The sequence below is a fragment of the Echeneis naucrates genome, chromosome 5 (genome assembly GCF_900963305.1).
Source record: "Echeneis naucrates chromosome 5, fEcheNa1.1, whole genome shotgun sequence".
Lineage (NCBI taxonomy): Eukaryota > Metazoa > Chordata > Actinopteri > Carangiformes > Echeneidae > Echeneis > Echeneis naucrates.
This window is the reverse complement of record NC_042515.1, coordinates 5,654,727-5,675,500: the sequence shown is the minus strand read 5'-3', so window position 1 is coordinate 5,675,500 and position 20,774 is coordinate 5,654,727. Positions and strand designations below refer to the sequence as shown.

Below are 20,774 nucleotides of genomic sequence, written 5' to 3'. Positions count from 1 at the left end.
TTGTCCAATCGAGTAACTGGCAGGTTTATGACTGATTGAATGTTTGGGAAAATTATTATGTCATAAGTATAAACGCTGATAAAAAAATATTCATTTATTATAATATTTTATCATCAACATTACTTGATTAGTCCATGTTCTTGTGTGTACACAAACATTAATCATGTGAAAGGAATAGTCCAGGTTTGGAAGTGTTCAAATGAGATCTGAACAATAGCATTAACTTTAGGCGAGTTGAGTTTTCATTCTCATTTATTACATGACACCTCTTGCTGTGAGTCAGATGATAAGATTAACACTATGTTGTACATGAGAAGCAAGAGCAAGGCATTGTACTCTTTGCTAAATCCCAGTAAAAATCCAGTATGACACTAAACTAAGTTTCACCAATTCCTTAAATGGCATTGAGTATGTATGGCGTCATTGGTATCATGGTATTCCTTATGATATGTTTCTCTTTTGAAAACATCAGATGAACACGCTTACGAGGTTCATAAATGTTATTTTTGTCAGAAACTCTCATGATGCCATGTGTTTTTGTGAATGAAAAACTTCGTCTAAACAGGAGACCCTTGTGACTGGTGTCCTGAGTGTGTGATTTAATGCACAATGCCATCATTCCGAACACTCGCCCGTGCCTTTGTTTCAGAAAAATGTCTGTTATTGTTTTCTTTGGCCTTTCAAAGGATTTGCATGTTAAAATCAAACTTAAACAAACTGTTCCATAATGTGTCACTTTTTTCCCGTTGTCCCCCTGAATATGCTGCCGTATGAATACAGACGCTCTTCCTCTTCTACCATCGTGATTATTTTCTTTCCGTTTCAGCACCACCCCACTTGTAACAAAAGGCATGTGCATCATATGTGAACTCATGAAGTCACCTCTTCTTTTTTGTATTGTATTTGTTTTGATAGGTAGAAAAGTTGGCCAACAAATAAATCATTTCAGACTCAGTGCATGAATTTGATCTACATGTTTCATGAAATCTAGCAAGCCATTTTCCATCCTGTTGAAATTTTTCCTATATGGTCTTGTTTATCATTACTACAAACTCATACCAGCACAGAGTATGTATAAAGAAAATCATATAAGTCAGTGCAGTTGGATATTTAGTCCAAACTTTTTAACTTTTTGCATTAATTTTTGTTTCAAATTCTTTATTTAAAATAGGTCATTGAGGAAAAACAACAACAACCAAAAAAGAGTGCTATCCATTTGGGGTTCACACTAAACCTCTTCCGGACTATTTCCCTGTTATTGTTTTCCCAAGGTTTCAAAGGTAGAAGATAAAATATGATGGGAACAAATCTAAAAAATTCATGGTACCCTCCCATGCCTCTATGCTTTGACTGATTGTACAAACACATGCAGTTCCTTTTTCGGTGCTCATAATTATTTTCTTTATTTTTTTATTTTTTTTACCTACACTTGTACTGGACACCTCCCTTCAGTCCTGAACAAAAGGTAGTGCGCAGATTTCATTTTGAAAATTTGTTTTTTTTTTTTAAGTCTTTGCCAACAAACATCCCAGATCACAGAACAGGGGTTGAATGGAGGGCAGCCATGTCATATCACCAAGCTGGTTAAAGATCACTTCATCATACATGTGGACAAACTCAGTAACTTACTGTTTGATGGCTGAGAATTTATGGCAAATCCATAGATAGTTGAAAACTATTGGAAGATTAAAAAGACAAAAAGAATGATTGTTTGAGTATTGACATAGAAATATGTCTTAAATGCACAATATTTCCAAATGCATCTTTAAAATTAAGAAAAATTTATTCAAAATAGCAACATAATCTTTACAGTCTGGATATAAACTCTAATATCGTAGTTTACCACGATGTGCTGTAAGAAACACAGTTAACATCTACAGTGTGTACATTGGTATTTAATTAGAGAATGTGTAACTCAGTATTTCCATTTCATCCTACAATATAATTAAGTCTATTTAAGAGAGAACTCAATTGAGTGATTGCTATGAATATTTATTTGTGTGCACCAAAGTCAGCGGAAGGTCAGGAGGGTTTCAGCTTCTTAATATGAGGATTCTATGTTCTGTCTTTGTCTAAACTTGATTATTTTCATTGTACTTGAACTTGAACACTAAACATTTGAATTTACTACATGTATTTGACAGCTGCAGTTAGTTACTCTGCAGATTAAGGTTTAATAATAAAAGCATTAGCATCATAATATTGCTACTTAGTGTATCAAAAGTAAATGGGAATATTACAGACTTCCCCATAACAGAATAACTTATATTATATTATTGTATTATATTGTATTCATTTCCATAGGTTTATCACATGAAACCATATGAATGAACCATATAAACCCTCACCCTTTGTCCATGGTGTGAACTGACTTTTATAACCAGTGGTTGAAAATTAATAAGATCTTTTTCATTAAGTTAAAGCTGCAAGACTGCAATATTAAAATAAATGTTCCATCAAATTTACAGTTCAACTTTGAAAATGCCAGTAAAAGTTTATATATTATTCACGAAACGCACAGTTTGCATCATGAACACGCCTCCTCTTTGTAACGCCTTGGGCTGTGGTGATTGGCTGGGGCGAAACCACGCCTCCGCCCCCCTTTTCCTCCTCCTCCTCCTCCTCCACCATCTCCTCCACCCTCTCCAAAAAAAAAAAAAAAAAAAAAAAACCCTATTGCTGTGTTTATAAAATGCGTCACCACCAAGCTGCTGTCACTGAAAAGAGCGAAGTGAAGGGGGACGGCACAGCCCGGAGAGACGGAGCTCCGCAGAGACTCAGCCCACAATCCTGGAGGACTCCACGTCCACCGAGCGGTGAATTTAAGCTGCTGCGAAGAGAGGAAAAAAAAAAAAAAAAAAACCAAAGAAGAAGAATTAAGACAGCCAGCTGAAATGAAGCTGGTGGTTTAGACTGAAAACAGAGACAAGCGAAGAAGAAGAAGAAGAAGAAGAAGAAGAAGAAGAAGAAGAAACATAATTTTTCTTAAAAACGCTGGACTGAACTTTGAAGCCGGGATGAGTGCCTTTTGAAACACGAAGACATTTTTCACAACAACAAAAAGCTCTCGTGAACAACCTGCCCCCCCCCTACACACTACCCCCCCCCTCCCCCCAAAGAAGTCGTGGTCAACTTTGACAGGAGGAGAGAGGACAAAGAAGAAACAAACGAAATAAATTATTCTTCCCGGAGCTGCCATCATGGAGTCAGGCAAGGTAACAATCACCCCCATCCGGTCCGACCTGTCCGGCAGCCGGCTGCTTTAACTTCCGTGCTGTCAGCCGGCTCGGTTGGTTTTAATTTTAACTCATACATTCATTTTTTTTTAATTAGTTTTTCTTTCTTTATTTGTTTGTTCATTTATTTATTTATTTATTTATTTATTTTCTCAACACGAGATATTGCCTCCACATGTGCGATGACGCAGAGTCAGACAGAGGTGATGTTATCGCGGGTTTATTTGTTGGTTTTGCCGGCAGTTGGAGAAAAAACTAAACAAAAACACATCCCCTTGATATTGATTTGTGTAATCTAGATGAGTTTTTGCAGTTAAATTCCCATAAAGTTTGAACTTGTGGGATGAGAGCCGTGTGGTGCCTCGTGCGGCACGATGCCGTGTTGTGTCACTGTGGTGGGCAAACTGAGGCACGTGGACCCAACCCGGCACTTGTGTCCTAATATTCATATATATAACTATATGTATAACTATAACTAATAATCACTAATGTCACAAAAAAAAAAAAAAAATGGCTCCCCTGAGTCCCGAAGAAATGACAGTACATCAGTTTGTGTCAGCTGATAAGTAAGTTTCTTGTTTTGTTTTGTTTTTTAAGTTTGTAGTGTTATGTGTTATAATATAAAATAATCTGTGTCCACTTAATGTGTCCACTTAATCAAATTAATTGCTACCCCCCTTGCAGAATATAGTAGTTGTAGTTAAGGTGGTATGATCCTGTTCGTGGCTACTTGACTAAAGTTTGACATGTGCTATTTATATAGTTTTATAACAACTTTTAATGACAGTGTATCAGGAAGGTAGTTAATGTGTTAGGACTTATATGGAAAAAAGGAAAAAAAAAAAGAGCACTAAGGTTTTGCATATTTAATTGCAGTAAATTGTTTACTTAGCTGAAATTATAAATACATTTAGTCTTCCTCTTACGAGATCATTCATTGTTGTACATTTATATAGAAATGTGCTGAAATTTTACCTTTTATCTTAAGAAGTTGACCATTTGCTATAATACACACAGAAAGGAAATCTCGTTTGAGAAGTTGGACTTCATCTACTAATCGAGCTATCAGTTGCTTTTGCTTGTGCTTTTGCACAGATGGTTGGATGAAATAAGACATTTGAAAACATGACATGTTAACCTTGTTATGATGGTCAAACAAACACACAACAAAGAGAGCAAGCTTCATATTGCAGTCCAGACTGTGAGGCTCCTTTCTCACACAGTAAATAGGGCATATCCTTTATGTGATAAGCTTTCACTGGGCTGCGGCTAGTGATCACCCGAACGTACACAGAGACGATGCGCAGTGAGGCATGTACACCAAAGACTTGACTCCTTCCTCCAGCTTTGGGGCCAATTAAACTGTGGGCACAGTTATTTCCCTAGTTGGGTTTGTTATGTTTCCATAGAATTTCTCATCATGTGTCCTGTGCTATCATGGCCCTTCAGTTGGACGATTGGGTGTGGACGTGATGACACAGATTTCCAATGAGCTTGAGAGACCAATGGAAAAAAAATGTTGAGCTGTTTGTGCACGTCTGTAGTTTTTATTTTTAAGTATTTGAGCATGGGCTACTTAACATCTCGTGGTCAGGATTTTCATGGCTTGCTTATGGTTAGAGGTATACAGATGGTGTCATGTAAATGATATTACAGCAAGTAACTCAGTTTGGTGAAAAGCTACCAAACTGAAGGAAATGGTATGAAGACCACGTGATTTCTATTGTATTTCATCAGAATTAGGAAGTTAATAATTAGTGATTGAACTTGCACTGCTCACATGACAATCAGATTTGGAGAGGCCATTGCTTAAGTAAGGTGTTGTCCTTGGCATTTGCTACAGGTGAATTAGAGATTCTGCAATGTAATATTTCTTAAGAGTTCCAGTGCACCTGTTTTCAAAATTTAATCCAGTTATTTGCATAAATTACACAACGATCAAAACATGACACTTATGACGTCAAACTGAGCAATTTTGCCATGTTAGAGCTTATTTCTGAATACTAAGTTGTCTGGACCTGAAAATGCACCTCAGCCCTCTATTTTTCTCCAACAAAAAGTAAAATGCTAATTTAGGTCAAGCATGCAGTTGACCAGCTCTGTTTTCAATCAAATAGACTCTTAACATCTGATTCCTGACAGACTCAACAGCACAGGTATGTTGATTGGGAGTCTGGAGCCAACAAGGAGCCTCACATTGTACAGATGATGCATGGGCTTAATTCCTTTCCATTCTCTGCATGACTACCCCCTTCAGTATGTCTCAGAGTGTAACTGTCAGCCATATCTTAATGAGGCAAAATTAGGCTTTGCTGCAAAAGTTCTTGGAGGTCTTGGAGGATTTTAATTGATACGAACAAGGAGGCAAAATTCCATCTCTAATGTACTTTCTCCTAAATGTTTTATGTGAAGTTTGGTTTGATAAATCTCTACTGACCAAAGGTAATTCGATATGAAACTATTAGATTGTTTAGGCTGGAGTTGTTGGGAAATATACTTTGTTGACCTTCCAAATTGTTTTATTCTTTGCATAAGTGACACTGACTTTTCCAAGAATGGAGCCCAACTGTAGTCTCATCTGATCTCACTGTTATATGCAAAGATTTTGAAATCTCTATATTGCTATAAGTTGCAGAACTGATATTGGTCACTTTACTCAAAGCTTACTTGAGAAAACAAAACCAGTTTTGTCGGCGATTTTCTCTGCTTCTTTCATCTTCTTACATTACTCACCAGGGGTTGTGCCCATAAATGGCAGTTGGAAGACATTCATTCACAGAAAACACACTTCCTTCTATCTTCCTTGAAATTTATTATATTTTCACTTATGATTGGTTACTTAAATAATAAAAACAGAGAATATTAAAGATTCTACATGATAAATGACACAGAACAATAAAAGGTACAAATCGATCATAGAACAGAGACTACTGCTTGAATGACATTATTGACATGGGTCTGTCTTTGTTGTGAATTTGAATCCTCTGTGACCCATATAAAATCCTAAAACCCATTTAATAATTATTTGCTCAGCTCAGGCCAGGATGCAGAAGCTTTCAGACAGAGTAGGGAAAAGTGGGTGGGGGTGAGTTTGGGGAGAATATTGGATTCCCCACAGCTGTGTAAACTGAGACAGAAGTGGTGACGTGTGGAGGGACGTGATGGCTGCAGCGTAGGCCATTGCTGTGAATCTACCACACAAAGAGAAAGTGAGTTGACTGAGTTGAGTCACTGAGAAATTACTGCTTCTGCTTGAATGCATAAAGTAAGTTGCATACTGTCTGACCTAAAATCTGGCAAACCTCGTCATGGCAGAGTTAAAAAAAAGAAGAAAAAACGGCAACAAAAATCAAAATACATTACAAGGCTGTTGCTCATAAGAGTAGAAACAAGAGAACTTCTCAGAGCTAAGCTGCTAACATCTAACCTGCAAAAAATAAGATTATTTGGGCAGCAGATTATTATGATACCAGGTTTCTTTTTGTTTTTGGATGTTTGATTCCCATGTGAAAGAAGCAGTTTATGCGGTTTTATCATCCACAACCACACACCTGTTTATTTTTGTAAACATGACAACAAAGCAACAACTAACACTAATGTAAAAGGGCGTTCTTGTTTCTTATCATAACTGTGACAACCAAGGTCCGGTGTGCCTGCTGCTGCAGGGGTGCTGTTTCAGAAAGCGTCCCTATTGGACACGTATATAGAAGACTACCAACGTGGTTGTTTAAGCTGGAGAACTGAGTTTTACTGTTTCAGTATTTCTTATAAACGGTGTTTGGATTTTGAATCCAGCCGTTTTCTACCTCGGTTATCATCATATTCTCATGCTTGAAAGAATTTACGTCAACGGTCCATCAGCTGATTTTGCCTGTCAACTTAGTTCCTTTTTTGTTTCCTGTATTTAAACATTAGTTGTTGGATTTTACTGATAAAACAAGAGATGACAAAGAATCATATTTCACTGTTTTGGTTTAAAGATGTTGGATGCGACTCGGTTCAAACCTAAAGAGTGAAACACTGGCTGATATTGGCTGTCGTGCTATATTTTAATTTGGAAAATATTGCTATTTTATTTAATTCTCATTGCACTTTTCTGTCATTAATCCAATAATGCCTTTGGTTTTTTTGGACTACATAACTGAGAAAAAGGATACCATGAATGAATGTGAGCTGGCGTGTAAATGTTTGGACGGCTCTTCTAGTTTAAATGTTTTCTGTGTTTTATGAATATGCTCTTTATCAAGTCCTCTGGGCAGCTTGTTAGAAAGTAATAGTTAAGACACTGTGCTTGGCAAGTGAAGCTAAGCATCAGTATTATTCCTGTGCATGTAATTGCTTCCTCAACATTCATGCAAAGTAGACATATTTGAATGGAAAGAGGGTGCATTTACATGAAGTAAAGCCACAGGAGAAAAAAAGAATTATGTCATGAATGCAATTGTATCTGATACTTTTATACTTTATACTTTTATGTAATACTACATTTTTTAACAGGACCTCTACAGAATTGTCTGCGTATTTAGTCAGAAAAATGCTCCACACTGTTCATTGATTCAGTCTTGGAAGAGGTAAAGTTGGGTTTCATGAGAGGAGTGGGAAAGTAGCACCGAAGTCCAACCAAATGCTGGTGGAATTTGGCAGCCGAGTTTGTTTACTGAACCAGCATTTTCTTAGTGCCAGCAAGCTTTTGCTCTTTTTTATAACTTTCAATCGAAATTAATCATGAAATAGTGGGAATGAAAGTGACTAAGACTTTAATTTTAGCCGTTTCGTAACTGCTTAGTCCATTCTATTGAAGGTTTCAATTTAAAGGGAGTATTTCCTTGTGACCAAGTGGTCAGTCATTGTGGGAGCTGTTGGGTTTCTTTCTTTAAGACATTACAGTCTTAAGGCCTTCAGATAATATATGTTATGTAATATGTAAAGATTTGGATAATATTGAACTGCAGTAGCTGTAATTATTTGACCTTTTAGCACCCCTATCTATCCTTTAACAGAGTAAAGTCCTGCTGCTCTAATCATGCCATCATGTTTATATAAACAAACGCAAAAACTTAAAGCCACAGTTGATGGAAATATGCTTAAAGTATCACTGAAGAGAGACTCAAAACACCAGATATGGACAGGTGACAGGGGGCAGTTTGAGGGCTCAGAGAATCAGTGTCTCTATCATATATATAGATATATATATTATTTTTTATTTAATTTTTTTTTTTTCTGGGTGTGACTTCATTGTTTCCTCAGTAAGGAAGTTGTGCATTGTGTTGCTGCTTCTGCTGGCTTGCAAACATAAGGCCATTGATCCCACCTATATTTACAAACGCGTGGAGCAGGTTAAACCTTAATCAGTGTTATTCGTGCATATCCACCTAAAACACATTGAACTATTTAAGTGTTTTCTATTCACAGAGGCCCGATTGAAGGAAGTCTCCCAGCATTAGGTGAAAGTTAAAGACGACACAGGGGAGTTTCATTTCGCCTGAACACACTGGTGCCCCCACTCTTGCATCTGGTTTACAACATCCAATTTTGGGGGATGTTCTTCTGAATAATTTGAACTATTCCCCAGCGGGGAAAGAGGGGTGGAACTTGCACAGGCTCTGGTGTTAATTTCTGCCATTGGGGACAGACAGGATTTATCTTTTTACACTTAGAAGCAGCTGGTACAAAAAAAAAATTTGGTCCTCGTTGCTGATCAGGAGTCACAGCCTCGATTCAGCGACATTAGCTCGGGTTTTGCTGAGTGTATGTGGTTGTGAGTGAGTGCGTTTGTTTATATTCTGTGACTAAACAGTCCTGTGATGGACTTGTTGACCCTCCTTAACAAGAGGCTCCTATTGGCTCGGATTTGTGGGTGGGTCTTTAGACTGAGCGTGCCAGAGTGACAGCCTCCAAAAGCACACACAGAGCTTTTCTTCCTCTTCTTTCTACGCTCTTCCTTCGTCCTTATGCAAGGGAGAGATTTTGTCCTGTGGAAAAACCGGTTTAAACTGTATTACTAAAACAGTTCCTGTCAAAGAAGACAGCTACTTAAAAGTAGCCTGCAGCACTTTGCTGGTATTACTGAGGAGAATACAGCACATAAAGCAGCTTTAACTGACACTTTAATAACAGTGGATGAAATGATTACTTGTATGTGAAAGAGTTTAAGTCATATTGGTGAACTCATAGAAAATAATCACTCAGCTCTGCTATTCCACCACGTTCTGCAGCTTTTTTTTTTACTTTAATGTTAGTTATCATTTTCACTATTGATCACAGCTTCTTTTTCTGCCCCAATATGCCAGAAAGCATTCAATGCAACTTGAAATGAGCAGGTCCTCCCCATCAATATGATATACAGCAACAGCACATTTGTAAACGTTCAACTTTACACCAGTCTCCTTGTGCAAGCTACAGTAAGCAGGGACTGACTTCTCAGTGTTTTGTTTTAGGACATACTAGTGGTTTGATGGATTAGAGGACTTGAGGTTTACACACATTCATGCTGTGGTCCGCAGAGTAAGTTTGCGGGTTTCATCCTGGTAATAGTTTTTGAGTAGGAAATAACATTTATTTTCATTTCAACTGAGCTTGACGAAGACATTTGAAGGTGACACCAACTCTGGTTAAGGATAGTTCCTCTGTTGCTATAAAATTGAAAACCTTTTTAACCTGAGTTACTGGCAAAGGATTGGTATAAATCACCTGATAGGGTAAGGCAAAACATTAATCATCTGGGCCTGATAACTAATTAAAGATTGATAATGTAAACTACTCTGCTCTTTGTCTTCTCTAAATTTAATCTGAAGTATTTGCAGTCTCAGACAGACACATATGAATCTCTGGTGTACACTAGGGCACTCAGATAACAAGTGCTAGTAGAAATGAAGATGATTGCTTTAGCTGGACAGCACCTCAAAGGTATATTTTAGCTGGAGGCTGTTTGCCTGTCTGAGAGAATACACAGCGACATACTTGTCTCCGCTTTATTAACTTTCTGCTATGAGGAAAATCTCTTCTAATCTACTGGGATTTACTGAGCTCAAGTTTAAAATGAAGTCTCTAATAACAAGAACAGGAACACAGTCAATGACGTGACAGAAACGATGAAAACACTTGGATTTGATCAAGACCTATTAGAAAAGTAGATTTACAGTTAATATGCTGAGTGAGACAAAGCCCTCTTAAATCGACTGATATATGAAATATCGACTTTATTGTATCGACAGATACGTATTCAGTGTTTTTCATGGGCGTGCTTTTCAGTGTCCCTTTAAACTCAGGTTTCTTGGAACAGGTGCCTGAATGTTTTGTGTTACCAAAGATAATTTTAATAAATTTAAATAAAGATAAATTTAATTTAATGGACTGTCCATTCTTAACACGTTTCACCCAACACAACTTTTTTTTTTTTTTCCCCAAATGTTTGTGGATACTTTGAACAGTGAATTCGTTATATTGTTTCTGAACACATACTGAAGATAAAATTAGACACAGCCCAATATGAACATCTTTTTAAATCAAAGTATTCCAGACCAGCTGAAGCACAACTACGGCTAAAACATATAGTATATAATAGATACTTGTTCTAAAAACCCATTTTGGGCTTTTATGGTATAATGAAACTTGCATACCAACTGACAAGATGATGCAGACATGAATCAAGCTGTTTTGAAGTCAGGGTTTACTGAATAAAATGTTGATTAACTGGTCTAGCTGGTGTTTTCACTGACATTATTCCCTATTCTCTCTACTCTTCTCCTCTAGGAAATAACCTTCCCTTTGTTGTTGAGTGTTGGAACAGCTGTGATTGGCTCTCTGCAGTTTGGCTACAACACTGGTGTCATCAACGCCCCGCAAAAGGTCAGTTACTGTCAGTTTCTATATTACTCAAGCAGCATAAATGCATTTTTGTGGCTTCCTGTAGCCTATGACAACACATGACTTGCCTTTCATGCCTTGGATCACTCACCGTGCAAACCTAGTCCCAGTTCTCGCAGTAGCTTTTTGGATTGAAGAACCACATAAAAGAAGGGTGAGGGCTTGGGATAATAATAGCTACATGCAGGCCAAGGTCCACGAACATCTGTTAAGAAACCCTGATTCCTGTGTAAAAGAGTGTGTCCATGACCAAACATGGAGCTCTACCGACCAGCCGACAGCCTGGGAAAAGCTCGACGTGGAACTTAAGAGGAAATGAAATGTAGGAGGTAGATGGTCACAAACCCCCACGATGCAAGGTAATAGAAAATATGTTTTCATGCCCCCTGAAGATTAAATCTAGAGTAGCTTATATTAACCGACAGATATGATAAAAAAATTCATTTCATAAGGAATGTCTTTATTGCATTGCGTGCAAATAACTCCTCACTTTGCGTTGGTCTGGGCACACCTTGCAGCTACACAGCTGTCTCTCAGGTCACAGGTGTGTCACAAGACAGGCCAGAACTCTTCCTGCTGTTTTCATTTTTGGTGCCCTAAAGACCAACGTTCACTGTGACCTACAGTCACAGGTGTTTGTGTGTATGAGACATGATGCTCACCTGGACTGCTCATCCACTTTCACCATGCTGTCAAAGCTCTGCGGGACTTAGACGTGAAGGACTACTTGTGAATGTGGGCAGCTGCCATCATCAAAAAGACAGAAGAGGGAGTCATTTATGACCTTTTATGCATTCCCTCTTCAGTCATAAAGAGATAATGTGGGAGGGGATTTTCAGTGTGTGAGAAATAAGTGGAAAAGTTATTCAGTTATTCATCATGAATTGCGCAACAGCAATAGTGATGAAACTCTGTTTTTAAAAGTCTTCTGTGATGTTTTGTAAACTGATTATAGATATAAACAAGTACACAGCAGCGAGGCCTGCAAATAATAATTATTATTCATTTGCCTGTTTTCTAGACAAATCAGGTAATTGTCTTTTAGGACTTAAAGTCCAAAACTTAAAGACCCTCAGAGGTTTCATAATATGTAATCTTGTATTTTGCCTCAAGAAAATAGTAAGTTGTTATTCAAGCAAAGATTTGACTCCCCCATGAAAAAAGCACGTGTTTCTCTTCATGGAGCTTATGCACCGAGTACGTTGTGAGTTACGGAGTGAGGGGCTGCACGGTGAAGGGAGGCGGAGAATATGTCATCTGTTACATACTGAGCTTGTATAAGCCTGTTCTGCTGGCTCCGTAACCCCCCCGCCCCGCGAATATTCAGCCATAGACTGACATGCTCATGAACCCCCCAGGTCTGAGCATGTGTGCTGACAAATAATTACCCAACACAGGCCCTGTATTTGTTAAGAACCAGGCAAGAGGCTTAACAGGCCACAATTGTACAAATACAACTTATATAGCAACAGCACTTCAGATAATCACCAGCACACCTCCCCTTGTCACTCCAGTATGTGATAAAGGCTGCAATGATGCTGCTGCTGCCTTTGACGCAGGACTTGCACTGTTGCAGCGTCTCACACACCTTTTCAAAGACTTAAAAGACGCCCTGTCCTGCTGATCCCAATTCAAGAGAATTTTTTCAACACATAAACTTCCATGAAAAAGAGAATATAGTTTTCACCCGTTAAAAGATCCTGTCTTGTAGAAATATCTCTTCACTAGTTACACACATTTCATTCGCTCTGTGCGGTGAATAAAGTGCTCACCTTGAAAATCTAGCCATCATCAGGCCATACGCTGACAGTCTGACGGGATGAATAGACAGCTTGTTTCATTGTGTGGTTAGGGCCAGCTGTTGGTTTGCACTGCACAGTCTATTCAGATTAGACTTGGGGGGGGGGTTGAACACAAAATAATGATGTAACGCTTCAAGAGCAGCCATTCAGTTCCTCACTCACTGTAGTCCAATACATACTCAATCACCGTTTCAGCTCACTTCATTCATTGTGTTTGACGTCCCCGGACACAAATCCCCGGAACAAGGAAACTTTAAACACCATTCCCTGCCTGCAAAATGTTGCTATGAAATAATAACAAAAGATCCTGTGACTTCAATCTAGCTTTCAGCTCCAGTGTGGAGACCAGAAATGTCCTCAAAGGCAAACTTTCAAACTTTAAATTACATTATTATACATCTTGTTGCTGACTGGCATCACCAGCTGCACCCACTGAGCCGGTTCATAAAATTTAGTATTCAATATTACAGAAATTGAGCCAAATACCTCTCAAAATTTGAAATTTATATTCATATGGAAACTGGGCATAGATGTCTATTTTGCATGAAATCTTCCATTATGTAATGACAGCATGATGTCACATGTTCCTCTGTCCCTCCAGCTTTTGTAACATAATTATTGCAATTTCTCATTCAGACACAATCAGTGCAATTTATTTCAACAGTCTTAGAAGCACTTGAAAAAGAATCACACAGTTAAACATATTTTCTTTCATTAAAACATTACACATGCGCTGTCGTAATTTAGTTTTAACTCCCCCTGTTGTAATCTTTCATGCTTAGAAATGCCTTGAAACATTCAGTCCTCTCTGTCCTGTTGGTATTGCAGACATGACTGAGCTAAACGTGACACCTGCACAGTCTCATTTTTTGACCCATGGCATTTAGTCTGTGAACATCTGGGGCTGATGGAAAAGAGTTCACATTAAAAGCGATAAAAACCAAAAAAACAGTGTTGATTAAATTGTTGAGAATGGCTCTGTTCGGGGCCATTTATAGTTGGCATAGTTTCAAATGGCATAGTGAATGTTTCTTCCTTCCAGCTCGTCCTCACAAATATACAGACCGTAAAAGCAGTTCCTCTAAATAAAGCAGCTTTTAAAGGGTAGATGTGAATGTGAAGGTCGGGTGTACAGTACACTATATGGTGATATACTTATGTTATCATTAAGTGAGGTCTTGTGAGTGTAGGTTGATAGTGGATATATTTGTAAAGAGTGTCAAAGTGTCACTCCATATGTATAACTGCACCATAGGAAAGCTCTTGACAATGACAGCCTTACTATTCCTGTCTGGTTCGTGAGGAAACTGCTGAGTATTTGTTCCACGTACTACGAACTGAGCTCTAGCACACGTAAGAGCTATGACACGAGGTCAAAATGCCAAGTGTTTCACAAGAAGACTGGATGTTGTTAGGGGCGCATGACAGAGCTAGAGTTAACATTTGGTAACAGCAGTGGTTTTAGTGGAGGGTCAGAGACATACCCGTGAAGCTGCGAGGTCATGTGGGGTGGCAGACAGGGTGGTGACCTTTCTGAATCATTTGAGAAGTGTCACAGTGACACACTCATAAACAGAGACAGACTGCTTAGTCGTCACTAGCTCTTCAGGGTGTGTTTGTAAATATAACTGCTTGTAATGGAGACAAGGGGGTGGGGGTACTTCACCATGGCTGGTAAACTTCCTGGTTGCCAGGAAATGATAAAGCGGTAATGATGCTCATACAGTGATGCTGCCACCAGCTGGTGACAGTGAAACAGCACCATGTGTGGGCCTTAACGAAAAAATGACATAAAGCCGTAGTAACTGCAGCAATACTGCAGTATTAAAACTGTGGGATGGTTCCATTTCTAGTATGATGATTCTCTGTTGTTAGGCTCAGAAAGTGTTTGTGCTCACTACGCAATGGGATGAAATGATGTGATGGCATTTTTGTGACTTCGGAGGAAATGTGTTGCACAAAAACATTCAATCTTTGCCCCCCCCCCCCCCCCTTCTTTTTTTTTTTAACTATCACAGGTTATTGAGGGCTTCATTAATGACACGTGGAGAGATCGCTATGAGACACCCATCACCAAAAACTCCCTCACAGCCATCTGGTCCCTGTCAGTCTCCATTTTCTCTGTGGGTGGCATCTTGGGCTCCTTCTCTGTTGGACTCTTTGTCAACACTTTAGGAAGGTAATAAGATCTTAGATATTTCAGATTATGGTAATTATCTAACTCAAAGTAGTGAATTTAGCTCAAGTGTTACTTTTTCATATTTTAATGTTATAATAATATAATAACATAATAATACCAAAACCACAGCCATAACAAGACCTTGTCCATGACAGTCACAAAAGAAAAGCGAAGCAGATACATGAGCAGTATCAGACAGAGCGAGTCAAAGAGCCTTTTGCTGTGACTTTATAAAGACACATGAACAGTTACATATAGCTTTCATTTGTTCTTTAATACTTGCAGGAAGAACTCCATGCTCATGGCTAACATCCTGGCCTTCGCTGCATCTGCTCTGATGGGCTTCTCAAAGATGGCCAGCTCCTGGGAAATGCTCATCATTGGGCGTTTCGTGGTTGGCCTCTACTCCGGTCTCTCCACAGGTTTTGTGCCCATGTATGTAGGTGAGGTCTCCCCAACATCGCTACGAGGAGCGCTGGGCACCCTGCATCAGCTGGGTATTGTCCTTGGTATCCTCATTGCACAGGTTAGTGGAGGAAACATTTTCCATTTTATGGATTTTAAATGCTGTGACATGGATAATGAAGTCCATTCCTAAAACTTTGTAGGACGTTCACGTTCAGGTTGTGTGTGTCTGGGCTGGCTTTAGGTATTTGGATTGGAGTCCATCATGGGCAATGACACTTTGTGGCCACTCCTCCTGGGTTTCATCTTCATCCCAGCTGTGATACAGTGTGTCCTGCTGCCTCTGTGCCCGGAAAGCCCCCGCTTCCTGCTCATCAACAAGAACGAAGAGAACAAGGCCAAGTCCGGTGAGTTCACAAGCATTAAGTGCATCTCAAACCTGAAATTCAAAATATGACTGCTCTTTGAAGAGTTATAGAAGACTCCAAATTAATTATGGCCCCTGATGTGTTCAAAGATATAAATGGAAAAATTAAAGTCAGAAAGAAATTGCTGTAGAGATTAAGAAACAGCGTAGCTTGCATATAGTTAACAATTTGCTCTTTGTCTTCACCTTTCAGTGCTTAAAAAGCTAAGAGGCAACAGAGATGTGAGCGCTGACATGCAGGAAATGAAAGAGGAGAGCCGGCAGATGATGAGGGAGAAAAAGGTGACCATTAAGGAGCTTATCATGTCGCCCCTCTACCGGCAGCCACTCATCGTCGCTATCATCCTGCAGCTCTCCCAGCAGCTGTCTGGCATCAACGCTGTGAGTTTTAAAGAGAATGAAGGCCTTACTCAGTAATACACATACAGCAGAGTTACATGTTCATATGTGGCTGCTGAATTTTTAGGTATTCTACTACTCCACCCGGATCTTTGAAAAAGCTGGCGTTGAGCAGCCTGTGTATGCCACCATAGGAGCCGGTGTCGTTAACACAGCTTTTACTGTGGTGTCGGTGAGTACAGCATAAGTTCACAGTGGGATGTTTGCACATGTCGAAGGGAAATTAAAATAATACTACAGATTTTTAAATCTTTACATTAAAGAAATATTTTTATCCATAAATTATTTAGGGATTTTTGACATATATTAAGAAGGTAGGTGGTAACTTGTCTTTTTTTTTTTTTTGTTTGTTTGTTTTTTTCTGTTAGCTATTCATTGTAGAGCGTGCAGGACGTAGGTCTCTGCACCTGACAGGGCTGCTGGGGATGGCTGGATCTGCCATCCTGATGACTATTGCTTTGGCTCTATTGGTAGGTCAACACACATCTGCTCATGACAACTTTGATTTGAACATTGAGAGTGGTTAAGGTAAAAATGAACGGTTTGTATTTTTGTGTTCTGTTTATGTAGGAAAAGGTCAAGTGGATGTCATATTTGAGCATCGTAGCCATTTTTGGCTTTGTGGCGTTCTTTGAGATCGGCCCAGGGCCCATTCCCTGGTTCATCGTGGCAGAGTTGTTTTCACAGGGGCCCAGGCCTTCAGCCATTGCTGTGGCTGGTTTGTCCAATTGGACTGCCAACTTCATCGTAGGAATGGGCTTCCAGTATGTGGAGGTGAGACAAAATGCCCAGAGAGCACCTCTGGATGTGGATTCAGGTCATGTTACAAATAATATGGAAAATGATGCAATGATTACGATTCATGGAATTTATTAGCACTTGTTTTTAGAGGGTTAACAACAGTTCCATTCCAATTAATTCATTGACATTGCAAAATGGAAAACTTAATATTCCGTATTAGCTCTAATAGAATAAAACTTTATTCTGCGAGTTACACTGAAATGACAGACCTGTAGAATCTTATTTGGACTACATTAAGTGTATGTATATGTTTCTCCTCTTGCATCTCTTTACAGGAAGCATGTGGCGCCTACGTGTTTGTCATCTTCACTGTGCTGCTGCTCTTGTTCTTCGTCTTCACCTACTTTAAAGTGCCGGAGACCAAGGGCCGGACGTTTGATGAGATCACAGCCGGTTTCCGCCGGACAGCTTCCACAGGGGGAGAAAAGCACTCGCCAGAGGAGCTCAACAGCCTAGGAGCTGATTCACAGCTCTGAGAAGCATTTTTTTAGATTTCTTTTTTTTTTATTGTTATTATTATTACTTCTTTGTTTCTCTGTTTGTTTTTTTCCCGCTGCCCCACAAAGATATGATAACTCACTGTCTCACCTTGCAGGTGTAGAAAGGGCAGTTGAGGAAAGATGGTGATGGCTTTTAATATTTTAAAGAAGGAAAGCAGTTTCTACATCTATCAGCAACTAAATTCTAACTAACATTACCAATTTACCAACAAGTGCTTCTGCTCTGTTCTTTGTAGTGTGTTACAATACAGTCGTCTTTCTGCAGTTAACACAGTAGCTACTGAGATCAGTTCACTGGGTAAAAATACCTGTTTTTATATGTACTGTAATATTTTATCACTGTAGATTCTTTATCACTGTAGATGCTGCAAAGCTCGATTTTCATCTCTTTCCACCAGATGGGGCTTTCCCCTCAAAAACAGAATAAGTTTTGCACCATTGAAGTTACACAGTGTGCACCGCCTTTGCCCAATGTGAGCTGGGATTGGCTCCAGATACCCCCACATATGGTGAAAGATGAATGAATGAATGAATGAAAGTTACAAAGCCTCTCATATGTTGATATTTCACTGAGTTTTACTGTTACTGAAATTTTAAATTTTAGATATTCCATATTTAATAACATCTAGAAGTTAATCCATTGTATTTCCACTCCACACTTTTCTATTAACATTTATCGTAATTTTTTAACATTTGGTTTATTTTTGGTCATGAAGACAAAGTGACGGCTAAATATTAAGAATTTCATCCATTATTCATGTGTTTTTATGTCGTTCCTCTTAAACGTGACAGCCAGAGGAATTAATACTGTGAGCAGCATCTGCACAGCTCAGTGCCAGCTTCAAAACTTATAAACAGTCAAATAAATGCATCATTCACCCATTTTATTATGACATGAGATAAGTAGCAGCCACAAAACCAAAAAAGATCAGCTCGCAAAACCAGCATATTTGTGAGTGTAGGTGCCTGTCTAAAAGCCTTATTGCCTTCAGAATTTCAGCCTTATTACGTGGCAGCAGTTTCAGGTCAGATCGGCCTAAGCGAGACTGAAAGCTTTTGTCAGTGGACACTTTAAAACGTTTTTGAGTTGAGATAATCTGTGGAGCGTCCACAGTCTGGTGAATTGGTCTGTCTGGATCTTTTCACACAAACTGGAGCCGCATGCTGTTCCTCTGCGACAACTGCGAAGCATCTTCAGAAAAGTGAGAGGAGAAGAAAAGAAATAACAGGGACCAAAAAGATCGGTGGCCTTTGGAAAGGTTTTCATTAGCCTCAGAGTGCTTGTCACCCATGTTGGGTCGAAATCCCAATGTTCTTTGCCTTCCTTAATGTCCATTGTATGTCATAGGAGGTGGACACTTAATGCTCTGGTCTAAGGCTCATTCTGTGCCTTGTATTTTGTATTCTTCAGGATTGTGTACCGCTTTCTCTCTCTGCCTCGCACTCTCTCTCTCTCCCTCTCTTGGTTGTGCACTATATTGTACACAATAGCTGGTGGGGAAAAAACAAAAAACACGTCTGGCTCACTTTGCCTGGTTGATAAAGTTGCTGTCTGTAACTGCTGTATAATTTGTTTCTTCTTTTTAAATAGGCTGAGTAAAGTCTGTATTTTTAGCTGTACTCTGTTATTCAGTGATACTTCATCACTAAAACACACACTTTGAGGGTTGTTTTTTTTTTTTTTTGTTTGTTTGTTTGTTTGTTTCAGTGTGGAAAGTTTGTAACTGAAGAGAGACTGAATTACTGCTGATGGATTACTTGATGTTTTTGAAATGTGTGAAATTGTGTCATATGTTCATATCTATTATAATGTTGTATAGAGCACAGTTAGCCGTGTACACAAACAGGCGAGTAAAAATGGCAATAATCCGATCAGGAAAATCTAACTCAGTAGTTAAAAAAACATTTTAATCATTCCATAATTGGCTGATAATTGTTGTAAATAGTATATCTTTAAAGTGTTTTTTTTTTTTTTTTTTTTTTTTGGTCATTTACTGACTCACCTCATCTGTCCTGGAAAGCACTGCAACATCCACCTTCTATACCCATTTGGCATTTCACACATCTTCACCAGCAAAGACGTGTATTGGCATCAAGAGATGCTCTTCCGCGATGCCTCCTGCAAATATCCAAACTGTATTTTATGTACATATTGTAGATCCACACCTCTGCTTGGGCATTTAATTTTTAACGCGGCCTATAGCTGACTAAATTCTCCCCTTATGGCACGGGTTGGTGGTCTAAACACACGGGATGATGTAAATACGAAGCACACTACAGATACACTCCAAATTTATAAAGTATTTAAATTTTAGAAAGTTTGTTAATAGATAAATGAAAGATTAGCACTGTAATGTTGAACATCCCTATGTATTTAGCCCCCACGGTTGCTTTCTTTGTCCGCTTGATATCTGAGGATCTGTTGTGGCCTAATAATCTCAACAAATCTAATTCAGATTTCAGATGGAAAGATTGTTTCAGTGAGAGGCATTCTGTAGAGTTTATATTTTAGTGCACAGAACATATTTTAATGTTTGTAATAAGAAAAAGATCTGTGTGTATAGTGCTTGGATGTGAACCTTCGAAGGGAAAGTATAAATTTTGATGGATAATAATCTGAATGCTTTTCCAGTCTTGATCTTTTTTAGGCTGAATAAAGTCATCCATACAGATCTGGGTCAGCTTGTTGCATTTTCTTGGAATTCCACCTGCATTAACAGTGTTTTCTCACTTGGGAGCAGCAGACACAAGCAGTAAACAGCAATGATGAAAATGTTTTTATTAGGATTTGCGTAGGAATCGAACATCTTAAGGCACACATGATGACTGTTGAGTTGGTTTGGACTGTGACAGCTAATGGATCAACCTGAGGCAGGTTTTTCATTTTGATGCTTTCAGTTGTATCACACAGTTAATGGAGCTGGTTCAGGGGTCAGCAGAAGTCCCACCCCGTTAATCAAGTGTTTGTATATGACCAGTGTGGAAACGTGGACTTTTACCTCCAGGCACGAGAGCTGGATCAGCTCAAATACAAACACGTGCGATGATAACAAAGCCAACTCCATTCACTGGAAATGTGACTTACAAATCATTTGGTCATAATTATGGAACTGTTTCCACATGTTAAAAAGAAGAGCATCGCCCAGAAGGTGAATCTGG

The 20,774-nt window shown here is 38.9% G+C and overlaps 1 protein-coding gene across 2 annotated transcripts; it reads left to right on the top strand.

The window, feature by feature from the left end:
- The first annotated feature begins 2,706 nt into the window (after positions 1-2,706).
- On the top strand, positions 2,707-20,296 carry slc2a1b (solute carrier family 2 member 1b). Of its 2 annotated transcripts, none has more exons than XM_029501231.1 (10): positions 2,707-3,215; positions 10,989-11,084; positions 14,923-15,083; positions 15,369-15,609; positions 15,733-15,895; positions 16,109-16,296; positions 16,382-16,486; positions 16,683-16,784; positions 16,885-17,088; positions 17,391-20,296. In XM_029501231.1, the coding sequence occupies exons 1-10, from the start codon at positions 3,201-3,203 to the stop codon at positions 17,589-17,591; spliced, it is 1,476 nt and encodes a 491-aa protein (XP_029357091.1). In that variant the 5' UTR covers positions 2,707-3,200; the 3' UTR covers positions 17,592-20,296. The 2 variants fall into 2 exon arrangements, with proteins under 2 accessions (XP_029357091.1, XP_029357092.1); XM_029501232.1 differs by lacking the exon at positions 2,707-3,215 and adding an exon at positions 9,188-9,205.
- The last annotated feature ends 478 nt before the right edge of the window (positions 20,297-20,774 follow it).